This window comes from Otolemur garnettii, unplaced genomic scaffold, assembly GCF_000181295.1.
Source record: "Otolemur garnettii isolate 467f Iridium unplaced genomic scaffold, OtoGar3 scaffold00198, whole genome shotgun sequence".
Lineage (NCBI taxonomy): Eukaryota > Metazoa > Chordata > Mammalia > Primates > Galagidae > Otolemur > Otolemur garnettii.
The window spans coordinates 232,325-245,501 of NW_003852593.1; the positions used below are offsets into that span (position 1 = coordinate 232,325).

At 53.9% G+C, this 13,177-nt stretch overlaps 1 protein-coding gene across 1 annotated transcript in view; it reads right to left on the reverse strand.

Moving 5' to 3' along the window:
- The window catches only part of CPLX1 (complexin 1), a 23,237-nt gene extending 12,100 nt beyond the window's left edge, over window positions 1-11,137 (reverse strand). The window contains exon 1 of the mRNA XM_003801110.2: window positions 11,042-11,137. Coding sequence (XP_003801158.2) covers window positions 11,042-11,072 — 31 coding nt within the window. The 5' untranslated portion in view covers window positions 11,073-11,137. The remainder of the gene's footprint in view (window positions 1-11,041) is intronic.
- Window positions 11,138-13,177: the final 2,040 nt, after the last annotated feature.

The window sequence follows — 13,177 nt, forward strand, 5'->3', positions numbered from 1 at the left end:
TATATATATAGTATACTCACTCTATCCTAACATAGTTGATAATTTGAATGAAGTAGATGTACTTTACAAAATGTGGAAAACAGATCTCTAAGAATTCACACAGATGGATTCTTTTTAACATTCAAGAAACAAGATAATTCAAATGATATTTAAAATGTTCTTGGAATAAAGAAGGAAATCCTCTGGGTTATTTTTATGAAATTAACATAAGAGCAATGCCAAAAATTGGCCAAGATATGGAGAGCAAGTAAGAGTGAGCATGAGAGCAGCCAGGCTGCAGTCTGAGGGTTAGTACACAGTGCTAGCCAGAGAAGCTAAACCAGAGAGGGGCTGCCTGGCACTTCTTGGAGAACCCTCTGGGAAAAAGGAATGGCTCAGAGTCAGGACAATCCTGCCAATCATTGCTGTCCATAAGCACAGCCCATAGTCATGAATCAAGCCCTGGCTGCTGCTTGCCGCCCCAGCACTTCCCTGCCTTCTTCCCCCATGGACTATGTAGCTGTTTCCCATGCTTATGGGTACAGAAGGGGTGTGCAGGGCAGAGCCTGGCTGAAAGCATCTCATTCTTGCCATTTAACTTTACGATGTTAAATTTCTTTTCTGCCAGTCAGAAATCCCCAGGCATGGTAAAGAAGCAGGAAGAACATCAATAAGGAGAAAGGCCTTGACGGTTTGACCCTACACACACATGCAGCAAAGACAGCACAAAGCATCGTAAAGTTAAGTGGCGAGTAACACACAGGAAAGGGGCTTAATGCTGCTGTGACCCTATGCCCTGCCCTCCTCCCACCACCTCATTCTGCCTTGAACAGGGAGAACAAAGATGGCCAGCACCCAGCATGGGGAAACCCACAACACCTAGCATCTAGTCAGAAATCCCCAGGCACAGTAAAGAAGCAGGAAGAACATCAATAAGAAGAAAGGCCCTGACGGTCTGACCCTACACATACATGCAGCAAAGACAGTACAGAGCATCGTAAAGTTAAGTGGCAAGTAACACACAGGAAAGCTACTAGTAAATAATAGGAAACTCACCTAAGTGTATACATCATAAATAGACATGAATGGCAATTAATACCAGTTATTCGAAAAAAAATTTGAGTGTATGAAAGTTGTTGAATCACACTCTTACTCAAAAGGTGTAACTAAAAACGAAATGAATTTTCCGCATTAGATCAGCAATCATTTGACAAACCCGTGTTTGGGGTGTGATCTGTGCTATATGTTGTGCTATGGGGAAGCAGCTTGGAAACATGTATCAGAGGAGTTTCAGCTGTGCACAGCCTTTGGCCAGAGTCCATCTCTTGGATGTGTCAACAAGAATGTAGCAGCTTCCTGGAAGACCCTAGCCATGGCCTTCTAGCCCTACCTCACAGAACAGACCTCACCTGCTCCGTTTCCTGAGTGGCACTAATCCCCACCTTGAGGTAGAGAGCTTATTTACCTGTTTATCTTTTATTAGAGGCATCTGCAAGGTTACCTATTTATTACTGTATCCCACACTCAAATGTATGCCTGTCAAGTCAGAGACCATCTGTGTATAGCAGGGGTCCTCAAACGTTTTAAACAGGGGGCCAGTTCACTGTCCCTCCAAACCGTTGGAGGGCTCAACTGCGGGCTCCCGGATGAGTCAGCTGCTAAGCAGGACAGGCAGCAGCAGCAAAAACACCTGGCGGGCCAGATAAATGTCCTAGGTGGGCTGCATGTGGCCCACAGACCATAGTTTGAGGACACTTGGTGGAGTGCCTGCTTATACCAAGAACTCAATACATATTTTAAGTGCAGGGATATTCATTACAACATTGTTTATAAGAACCAAAAACCTGGAAGTGTAATGCTGCTATAGACCCAAATGTCCCCTCAAAATTCATGTTGGAGGCAGCTCCCATAGCTCAGTGGGTAGGGCGCTGACCACATACACAGAGGCTGGTGGGTTCACACTTGGCCTGGGCCTGCTAAAACAACAATGACAACTGCAACAAAAAAATAGCCAGGTGTTGGCTCGGCACCTGTGACTCAAGTGGCTAAGGCGCTAGCCACATACACCTAAGGTGGTGGGTTCGAATCCAGCCCAGGCCCGCCAAACAACAAAGACGGCTGCAACCAAAAAATAGCTGGGAGTTGTGGTGGGCGCCCGTGGGCCCAGCTACTTGGGAGGCAGAAGCAGGAGAATCACTTAAGCCCAGGAGTTGGAGGTTGCTGTGAGCTGTGATGTCATAGCACTCTACCCAGGGGGACAGATTGAGGCTCTGTCTAAAAAAAAAAAATAGCCTGGCGTTGTGACAGGGGCCTGTAGTCCCAACTACTTGGGAGGCTGAGGCAAGAGAATCACTTAGCCCAAGAATTAGAAGTTGCTGTGAGCTGTGATGCCACAGCACTCTACCCAGGGCAACAGCTTGAGACTGTTACCCAAAAAAAAAAAAAAAATTTATGTTGCAGTTCTACCACCCCAAAGCAATGGTATCAGGAAGTGGGGAATTTGGGGTAGAGCCACATGAATGAGATCAGTGCCTTGATGAGAGGGACCCCTAGGAGCTCCCTTGCCCCTTCTGCCACATAAGGATACAGAGAGAAAACACCTGGAGCCAAGGAGAGAGGTCTCAGAAGAAACCAGCCCTCCTGCCTCCTTGATCACAGACTCCCAACCATCATAACTTAAAAAAAATAAATTTCCATTGTTTAATACTCTCAGTCTTGGTGTATAGTGCTACTGCCCGCCTTAGACCCACCACCAGCTATGCGGGTCCCTTTCTGGGAAATGGAATCACACCCCACCAAAGGCCTAAAGTGGATGATATTTGGGGATCCCCAGGCATGAAAGCCAGCTCACTCCATGTTTATTCCCCTTGACTCCCAACAAGGCTTTCCATGAGTCCGTCAAGTGAATGTGCAGCACAGGGCAGTCTTCAGCGTGCAGAAAGCAGCAAACCAGACATACAGGGAGTGCAACCCAGGCCAGAGAGAACGCAGACCAGGCTCCCATCACTACCTTTAAACAGACCTTCCTGGCATTTGCCCTGTCTCCTTATGTAATAACACACTTCACTCTGGCCTCCCAATACCCAGATGGAGGATGCCCCCCTAGTGGGATTTCAGGGGACACGTGTCTGAGCCCATCTTTTGTCATGTGCACTGAAATTTGCACCTTCTGTGTGAAGAACCAGGGGTCGCCCAGGCAGAGTTTTCCTGAGGATGTTGGTCAGGCTCCCAGCAGCAGAACAATGATCAGCCAGGTACAACTAGACATGGGTCAGACAAGGGTCATGAGGGCACCTGCCCATGTGAGGGCCCCCTGGTCATGGGCCATCCACCAAGATAACTACCCCATGAAGGCACACTGGTCTACCCTTCATAGCCCGCCAGGGCACAAGAGCCCCAACTTATCTGGGGGCTCCCAAAACAGAACTCAGTGGAAACAGATAACACAGGCATTCACTTGAAAAATGTTAAAATCAAGTAATGAGTGACTTTAAAACAATGCAGCATCTCAATTTTCTGTATCATTTCTATATTATTTTAATTCCCTACAATTAACACTCACTATTTTAATGATAGGTAAAAATACACTTTCAAGTTTCAAAAAATAAATATTTGTAAAAATCACTTATAAAAGTGATTGCAAAGACCAAAATATTTTTGTATATTAAGAAAATAGAGTGTTACACTAACCCTCTAGATCTAGATTACAGATGAGGACCAAAATATGGGAAAGAAGCAGGGAGAATATAAACCAGTTCTGAGCCCCAAAACGCTGGCAAGGGCTCAACTTGCTGTGTCATCCTTGCCTCTGGCAATTAGAGTTAAACAATGTTTTAAAAGGGATTGCAGGCTCCAAAACACCAGGGAAGTATTTTGGTGTTTTTTTGTTTTTTTGTTTTTTTTTAATTTGAGACAGAGGCTTGCTGTACTGCCCAGCCTGTGAAGTTGAATATGAGTGCTGTGAAGTTATCACAGCTCACAGCAACCTCAAACTCTTGGGCTCAAGCAATCTTCTTGCCTCAGCCTCCTGTGTAGCTGAAACTACAGGTGCCCACCACCACACTCAGCTAGTTTCTCTGTTTTTTTAGTAGAGACAGGATCTTACTCTTGCTTAGGCTGATCTTGAACTCCTAAGCTGAAGCGACCCTCTTGCCTTGGCCTCCTAGAATTCTGGGATTACAGGTGTGAGCTACTGTGTCTGGCCCCCTATGAAAGGATTTTTTTTTTTTTTTTTTTTGAGACAGAGTTTCACTTTGTTGCCCTTGGTAGAATGCCCTGGCATCACAGCTTACAGCAACCTCAAACTCCTGGGCTTAAGTGATCATCTTCCCTCAGCCTCCCAAGTAGATGGGACTATGGGCACCTGCCACAACACCTGGCCTTTTTTTTTTTCTTTTTAGAGATGAGGTCTCGCTCTAGCTCAGGCTGGTCTTTAACTCATGTGCTCAGGCAATCCACCTGCCTCAGCCTCCCAGAGTGCTAGGATTATAGGAGTGAGCCACTGCACCCGGCCCCTATGGAAGGTTTTAAAAAGAAAATTTGATGAGCTAGGCACAGTGCATGTCCCTGCCTTCCCTGGAGGTGTCTTTCAATTTTATACCCACGATGAAGAGCCCAGACACCTCCTTGCTCCCTGTCAACTCCTTCTGTGGTTTTGTAAACCTTTATCTACTTGCCTGGGGCCGCTCTGAGGAGGGCCCTGGAGATGCCAAACGTGGTCAGAATGTGGAATTGCTGTCCTGGCCCGCTGAGCCAGGCTCCAGGTGGAGTGTCTGATCTTGGCTTTTAGGAAGGACAAATGGAGACAGAGGTGAGACGAAAACGCCAATGAGAGAACCCAAACAGAGCCAAGCTTGGAGACAGATGGCACAGCCGCCAGCCTGCATTTAGCCTGACACTCAGTGGTACCTGCTTGCTGCACAAATGGTGTGCCCTGGACTCCTCCGCCTCAGCCCGGGGCAGGGGTGGCAGTTACTACCCTGGGCATGTCATCTGGTGATAGGACAAGGCTGAGGTGTCATGGGCCCAGAAGAGGAGCCTGTGAGTGACTCAGCAAGTCCGAGGCTTAGCCCAGTACCGCAAGTCGAGGCCACTGGTTCCCTTGGAAATGTTAGGGTACAGACTGAGGCCCAGGAATGGCCAGCAGTGCCAGGAGGACCTGTTGCCTCAGACTAAGGAGCACCAATCCAGCCACAGGCTCCTAGAGCCCCTGGCCTCAGTCTGAGCAACACGCCCACACTCACACCCTGACCTACTAAAGGACAGATAGAATGGGACAGGGGTGGACCCCACCCTGCCAGCCTGCCCACCCTACCAGAAGGAAGCCTGTGGTCCTGGCCCCTGTGGAGAGTGAGAGGGGCATCACTCATTGTGATTGAGGAGATTCGAGACATCCCCAGATGTCCCTGAACAAGGATGATGTTGGCCTCAGCAGACCATGTGGGGTCTGCAGCACAGATGGGCCAGGAGACACTCTGGGCTAGACGAGGCTTCTCTGCCCCCACCAGAGTCCATCCTCCCTGGCAGAAACAGGCTCCTCTGGGCAGGTCCTGAGTCCACCAATAGCCAGGAGTTTCAGAAGGACCCTGCACCTAGCCAGAGCAGAAGCCCTGGCCACCCACCATGGTGGAGGACAGGCTGCCACCAGCACCTTTGTTCCCCCTTGTCTGACTCCTATGTAGAGTTGGGTTTGGGTTTTATATGGCCACATTCTCTGGACTTGATGTGCACTGTGCAGTATTCATCCATCCCCCATTCCATTCAACGCCCACCATTAAATTTCCAGTGTTCCCGGAGCCAGCCAGCAGTGGCTGATGTTTTCAGAGAGTCCTGTCCCCCAGGGGCTGTTCAAACACATGCTTTAGTCCCAACCAGAATTTCTCATCAACCAAAAAGGCAAGAAACTAAATGACTTTATCAGCTGAAGTGTATTATATCTATTTCATCCCCAAGATGGGACTAAAGCATTTGTAATTGATTGGAGCTTAATCAACCAAGTACGTCTCTCCTGAAAAAAGGACCATCCCACAGGGTTTTCAGGAGGAAAATCAGTTTCTCTGAAGTGTCCTTCCAGCTGTGGAGAGGTTGGGGTAAGAGCTGTCTCTGCTGAGTGGCATCTGTGAAGTCTCCTGAACAAGTGTTGGTATTTTGTCACCAAGTGTTTGCTGCCACCTGCCAAGGACAACCCCTGTTCTAAGGGATGAGGCAGGGAGGAAGGACACTGGTCTGGGGCTCATTGTCTAGGGTTCTACACTCAAAAATCAAGACTTTCCACATTGTGTTTGAGTCAGCCCTGCAAGCTCCTGCCAATGCCCTCCCCCCGTTAGAGGGTGACATGCCTGCCTTGGCCCTCACCTCCCTCTTCTAGCTTACGGGACCTTAGTGGAAGCCCTCTTGAGATTCTGCAAAGACATTTGCTAAACAGATGGAGTGTCCCTTAGGACTTCCCCATCTTCCTTCCCTGGCTATGGATGTAATGCTAGAGTTGAAGCAGCCACTTTGAGACTGTGAGGACTAGCCTGAGCATGGAAGTGCCACTGAGGATGAAGGTGGAAGCTGATGGCACCAAGTCCCTAGAGGCATTGCTGAGCTGGGCAACTTCCTGGCACTGAGTCACCTGATTCAAGCTATTCTCCCTCTAGCTCTGCTCCTTGCAGCCCAGAGCATCTTCCCCACATAGAATTTGAGAGCTTCCCCTCTGATCCACTATGTCCCCCACAGCCCAGCTCAGCCTGCAGCTTCACTGTCCAGAGAATCTGGCCTTGCCAGGGTCTAGTGGAGCAGGAAGTGACAGGATCCCAGACTGCCTAGACCTGCCACAGCACAGGAGAGGTCCCGGCAAGCAGAGTTGGCTGAGCTCCAAACTGGGCACAAGCAGAGAGAGTGGGAGCAGGTGGGACAGGACAGGACATGGCCTTGCCCTTGGTGTATAGCCCCTGGGTGAACACTTGAAGTCAGGACAGGACCCTGGCTGCCAGGCGCCCTCCATGGTCCTGACCTAAGGTCCTGGAAGGTACAGTGAGGAAGGGGCCCAGATGGAGAGGGCTACACCCCAACTTGGTATCTGGGGGGGGGGGTGTGGGAGGCAATGGAAATAGCCACAGTGTGTTTGAGGGAAGGGCTTCCCCAGCTAGGCTCTTTGCTCTGGTGGCCTTTAGTTACAGAGGGAGATTCTCCTCTACATCCCACATATCTCAAGTGGACACTGGCAGTCTCCATGCCTTCGGGGATGGAGAGCTCAAAGCATACCACCCATAGGGGTGTGGAGAGGTTCTCTGACCACAGGCAGCCCCCTAAGCTCTGTTACAGGGGGATCCTGCCTACCTGCCTGACTTGTTCATGAGACACATCTCCACTGTCCATCCTGGCCTGGGCAGTAATGGCCCTCTTCTCACCCTGGAACCATGACTATGTCTACACAGTGCTTTCTTCCCCCTTTCCCCATTTGTTTCCTCCTCCCCACAGGTAGGTCAGTACCCTGTCTCTCAGTTGGGTGCAGACTGGCCTGTCCACACTGGCCAAGCCACCAGAGTCACAAAGGCCTGCTTGGTTGGGGCAGAGCGGGGGTGAGAGTGAGGCGGCTGGGCTGGGCAGGCACTGGGGAGGATGTGCATAGTGGTCCCTGCTGCATGCAGTCCTCCATGCTCTCTCCTCCCTCTTGCACCCTTAGCCACCACCCCTGGGATCCAAGTGTGTTCTGGACAGGGAGTGTCACTGAGAATGGAGAGTGAGCACTGACCCGGTCATTCAAGCTACCATAGCCACCTCTGCATGATACAGTCAGTCTCCCCACAACCATGCATGCTCCCTGCAGGGCACAATGCCATGTCTTGGCCCCAGAGAGACCCCCTGAGGACCCTGTACCCCAAATCCCTGTAGATGTGCCTGGCCCAAGTTGAGGCTACGTTGCCACAAAGAGGCCACAGACAAGCTTCCTACACCAAGGGCAATCAGCACTCTGTAGGAGCCTTGAAGCTCCTTCCTCTAGAGAGCTGGACACTAACATAGGCCCATTTATATCTGGGGATGGCCCCAAACCTGCTAAAGCCTTGAGGGCATGCTCTTGGTGAGAAGAATGAGTTTACTAACAGCTGGACACTTTCTTGCACAATTTGGCCCTAAGAGTATCCTCTCCACCCCCTGCCCTGCCTGTGTCCACACCCAGGGGTCCCTACACACAGTGGGCCCACAACACACACCTGCAGAGTCAAAGGGATAATGGCCCTGGCCTGGCATATGATGGCAAGTGCTAGAAGGTGCGTGTAGGGCCAGGGGTGGTTGTCCAGGCAGCAGCTATGAAGGTGGATGGATAAGCTCACCGTCCCAGGGCCCCACAAGGCCCAAGCTACTAGCACAGGGCAGGGCTGTCCCTGGCATGGCAGAACTAGCAAGTGGAGGGAATATAGATGCCAGAAGGCTGCCTGTCCTGCCCTAGTGAGGCCCATGGCCCCACCTGGCCACCTGCTTATATCCCTGGACCCTACAGCTGGGAACCCAGAGGTTATGTGAGTGACCCCTGAGGTAGCTGTTGTGGGTGCAGATAGGACAGGGACCAGGTGGGGTCACAGCACGTGAGAACCTGGGGGACTGGCTAGGCTTCCACAGGCCAAGCAGGAAGGACTGAGCCCTGAATGGGGCACAATCGAGAAGTCAGACGGGGAGGACAGACAGAGTTAAGGTCCAGAGCCTCTGCACCCATCTGGCCACTCACCCTGCCCTAGAACAGGTCCAAAGGCGATCTGCCCCAGAGTCCTGGGGTAAGGCCACAGGCCCTAAGCCCTGGTTGCTGTTCCTTGCATCTTCTCTTCTGGTGTAGTGAACCTCCAGATCCTCACCCTGCTCCCTGGTTACCGGGGCGGGGGTGGGGGGCAGGGGTTCAGCAGGCAACAGAGCTGGGGCCCCTCAGGGAGGCTGCAGAGACTGGGCAGGGGGCAAGCGTCCACACTGGACTCTCAGAACTCCTGGCCACCCCAGCTGGCACCCTGAGCTCCTTCCTGAACAGGCTGTCCCTGAATTCCAGCCCATCACTGCCATTGCTTCAGCTCAGAGCCCTGCTGCCTGGCTCCTCCCCAGTCTCAGCTGAGGCTCTGCACTGCCATGTGAAGGTCCTACCAGGCAAAGAGGGAGGCTTGAAGGAACAGCATCACCCAAGGCCCTAAGCACAGCAAGTCCTATCCCCTGTGAGGCAGCTCCTCAGCCAAAGCCTTCCTTGCCTGCTTCTGTGAGTCTTTCCCTGTGCACATGTGTGCGTGCGGATGTGTGGGTGCTGTCTGTGTGCTGCCTGACGCTACATTTCTGCTGTTTTGACTTCAGTCATCTCTGTCTTTCTCTGTCTCTCTCCCGTCTCCCTCTCCCCACTCTGCTGCACACTTGTTCAGTTTTCACCTCTGCATATTCCTTGCTGAGCACATTACTGCCTCTCTGTCTCTCTCCATCTCTGTTTCTGGGCTGTCATTTTCCTTTCCCAGCTCTACCTCCAACCAGTTTCTCATTTCCCTCTCCCTGGCCTCCTTCCTGCCCCTTCTCCTGCCAGTTTCCTGTCTTTGTGCTGAGGTTCGGTCTTCCTCTCAGAAGACTCCTGCTAGGGTCTTCGTCTGGCCCCCCTCTGGCCCACATTCATTCTGAGATGGTAAGAGTGACTTGGCCGGTGGGGAGCAGAGATGGGGGCAGGAACAAAGTCTTCGGCAGCAGTGCTGGGTCTCACACAGCCATGAGCTCCACCAAGCAAAATGGGGGGTGGGTTTTGGCCATGCTCCACTGCAGAGACCCTGAGGCCTACCAACTACCCCCCTCTACCATGGTGTCCCCAATGCCTGCCCATCACCAGTGCAAAGGAAACTTTGGGCTGACAAGAAACAAAGAGGGAATTCAGGCTGGCAATTACCCAGCTAATTTCAGCCATGCAGACAGACAAAGCAGATATTTCAGTTTTCTTAAAAACCCACCTCAGAGCCTGAATTAGCCACCTAATTAATTGTCTGTAATAGCCTGGGATGCCCTGGGTGGAACCTGGTCCTGCCTGGTAAAGATGCTGCCTTGTACCGGAAACATGTTGGTGATGTAATCATTATAATTAGCCCTAACCTTGACCAAGAAGTCTCAGGGCTGTGGCCCTGGGCCAGGCTCAAACGTCTTTTCATTTAATTTATGTTGAGCAAAAGCACAGACGTCCTCCAAGAGACAGCGGTATGTGTGCGCCTCCTGGGTATGGTGGAGTGCCTCCATCTGCCTGGGGCCCTGGCACTATGGCCCAGCCTACTCCCTACTCTGGACAAACACTCCCAGGCTCACAGAACCAGGTCAGGATGCTCCCCACAGAGGCCACCCTGATGGTAGAGTCAGGTGCTGGCTGTAGGCTCCATTCTTGGGTGCTCAGGGAGCTGGTGCTGACCCAGGGGAGCTGCCCAGAACAGTCCCAAGGCCTGCAGGCCTAGGTTCTTTGGGACACATCTGTGCCACTGTGGACCTGCCCCTGAGCCCATTGGCCCACCCACCTCTAGGCCAGAAACTCACTGTCCATGACTATTCACAGTTCTGGGCCACAAAGATGGCTGTGGGACAAGAGAAAACAGGGTTCCCTTCAAATAGCAGTTGGCAGGTTGGAAGGGGCCCTACCCCTGAAGTGCACACACAACAGGCTGCACTGCCTCCTTGGAGGATAGCAGGTCACACAGCTATTCTTCCTTCTGCCTCCTGTGGACAGTGCTGCCCAACCAGGTGAAGCCCATGAGGTCCTCACCAATATCCCAGGCCTGCCCGCCCCTACCCTGGTCCCTGATGCAAAGGCCTGCACCTCCTGTGTGCCTCGCACCCTCCCCACCTGCCTAGTCCTTCCTGATCCCCTCCACACCAAATGCTGGATCAGGATGCTGCCAGACACAGAGTAGCACTCTGACCCAGGGCTCCTTTGGAGGGGGTGCAAGTGTGTTTACAAAGGCCGTGTGGGGTCTGCAGGGGGCTGGGTGTGTGTCTGCTGTGTAGTGTGCAGGCTGAGCAGTAGCTGGGCCTGCCTGTCAGGTGGTTCAGCCCCATGGCCCCTCCCAAACCCATGCCCATTCCCTACCTCCCAGGGCTTGCTTCATCACGAACTCCATGATGGTGGCTCAGGTTCCTCAGCGACTCGTCCAAGGTTCAGAACTCACATTCAAGTGTGGCCAGGGGTCCTCCTCTTGGGGGAGAACAAGATGGTCATCAGTCACCCTGACCAAACCTGGGCTTCTTCCTACCCCTTCCTGACCTTCCCCAGAACCACAGTCTGGTCTGCAGGGACCACCATTCGTCCCCTGCCCCAATACTTTGCAGGTTGGATCCCCCACTGAGAAGGGTGCCTTGAGTGCCCTATGTTGGGAGGCATCCCCACAACACACCAGCACGCTCAGGCTCAAGGCCCCCAGCCAGCCTGCAAAGTGGTCTCCACACTCCCTCAGGGGTTCTGAAGCTAGCCTTCAGCAGTCTGCAGGGGGAGTGCTCCCCATATGGGGGCATAGCTCAGAGGAATTCAGAGAAGTCTCATGCCAGCCTGCGTTACGTGGGGGCGGGGCCCAGGGGGCATTTGAAGGTGACTGCTCTGTTCTGCAGAGGCCAAGACCAGGGAGAAGGCTTAAGGTGGTAGATCTTTGAGTGGGGCCCTCCAGGGATGGTCCTGGGGCTTCTGATACCCGGGGCCAGGTTTCACCCTGAGGAGACCCCAGTGCCCTCTGCCCACAGTAAAAGGGGGAGTGGAGAAAATAGAGTGGAGAAACCCCAAGGACTCAGTTGGCAGGGAACAAAGAAGGGCAGACCACCCAGCACCTGTGCCTGCTGGGTGGGATGTTCCAGGCTCCAGGGCTCCTCTCAGGCAGTGGGCACTCTGGAGGGGTACTTTCTGTAAAATGACAGCAGTCTCAGTGGACCCCTTTTGTGGGGTCTCTCCTGTCAGGAAAACCTGGGTCCCTGGAAAGACTGTTTTACAGCTTTTTGCTCTGCAGAGGACTGAGATCCTCATGACTGGGGAAGGAGGGGGGAGGCAGGCAGTGCCCCTTAGAGCACTGATGCAGAGGGGTGTCCTTGCTGCAAAGCAGACTCTCCAAACTTCTCCCCTGGCTCATAAGCGGGAGGGGAATGTCAGGGCCCAGCGCAGAGAGGCTCGTGTTCCAGGAGCTCTTACAAGGACAGACACCCCAGCGCTTTTACCCACGCCCTGGCCAGCTAGGGTTCCAGCGGTCGCCGCACCCCTTAGCTTTGCGGGTGAGCCAGCTCTGCCTAGCGGCCTTCACGGGAGCGCGCCAGGAGAGAGGAAAGAAAGAAGAGGACGAGGGAGGAAACCGGGAGACTGGTGGTGGGGAGGAACAAGAAAGACGCAGGTGCGGGGCCGGGACCGCCGGGGCCGCTTCAGCACCGCGCCGGTGGACAGCGCCAGCCACAGACTCAGCGCGGGAGCCAGGAAGCTGGAGCAGGGCGGGCAGGGAGGGGTCGCAGGGACACTGGGGCGAGGGAAGGGCACAGGAGCACCAGGGTTGGGGAGAGGGCGCAGGGGCACCCAGTCCGCGCAAGAGGAGCAGGTGGCACAGGGGCCGGGGAGGGGAGAGGGAAAACGAGACCGAAGAGCAGGCTGTGCCCAGAGGCATCGGTTACCTTTCCAGGGCCGGGCGCTCGGTCAGTGGTGGGGAGCGCTCGGGCTGGTTGGGTCCATGTGGCTCGGAGACAACTGCGGTGTCGGCTGAAGGGCACGGCGGGGAGGGCGCGTCACATGGAGGTGCTCCCAGCCCCCAGCCCGCGCCAGCGCCGGGCGTGACGAGGAGGGCGGGGGAGGGGAGCACTGAGGGGCGGGGCCGTGGACATTAACGGGGCGGGCCTGGAGCCTCGGGACCGCGCGCGTCTCCCCCAACCTGCCCCGGGCACGACGCTGCGGGCCTCCGGGAGCCCGCTCTCCTAGCCAGCGCGAGCCCCCGGCCCACCCTTCAACTTGGAATCCCACTGCCGGCCCCTTCTGCCCCGCGGAGAGCCTTGTGGACGCTGGGCCCCACACGTGCAAAACCGCGAGTCAGAAGAGTCCTTGCTCGCCCCGCAGGGGCGGAAGGAGGCAGGGGTCACCGCGCCCCCATCCAGCTGGGCCCGGGCGTGTGCGGTAACTGCGCCCCCAGTCGCCTCCAGCTGCTTCGGGCACCTCAGGGTGGGAAAAAGGTGTCCGCAGACCCTAAGCCCGCCCCCCCACCCCCCA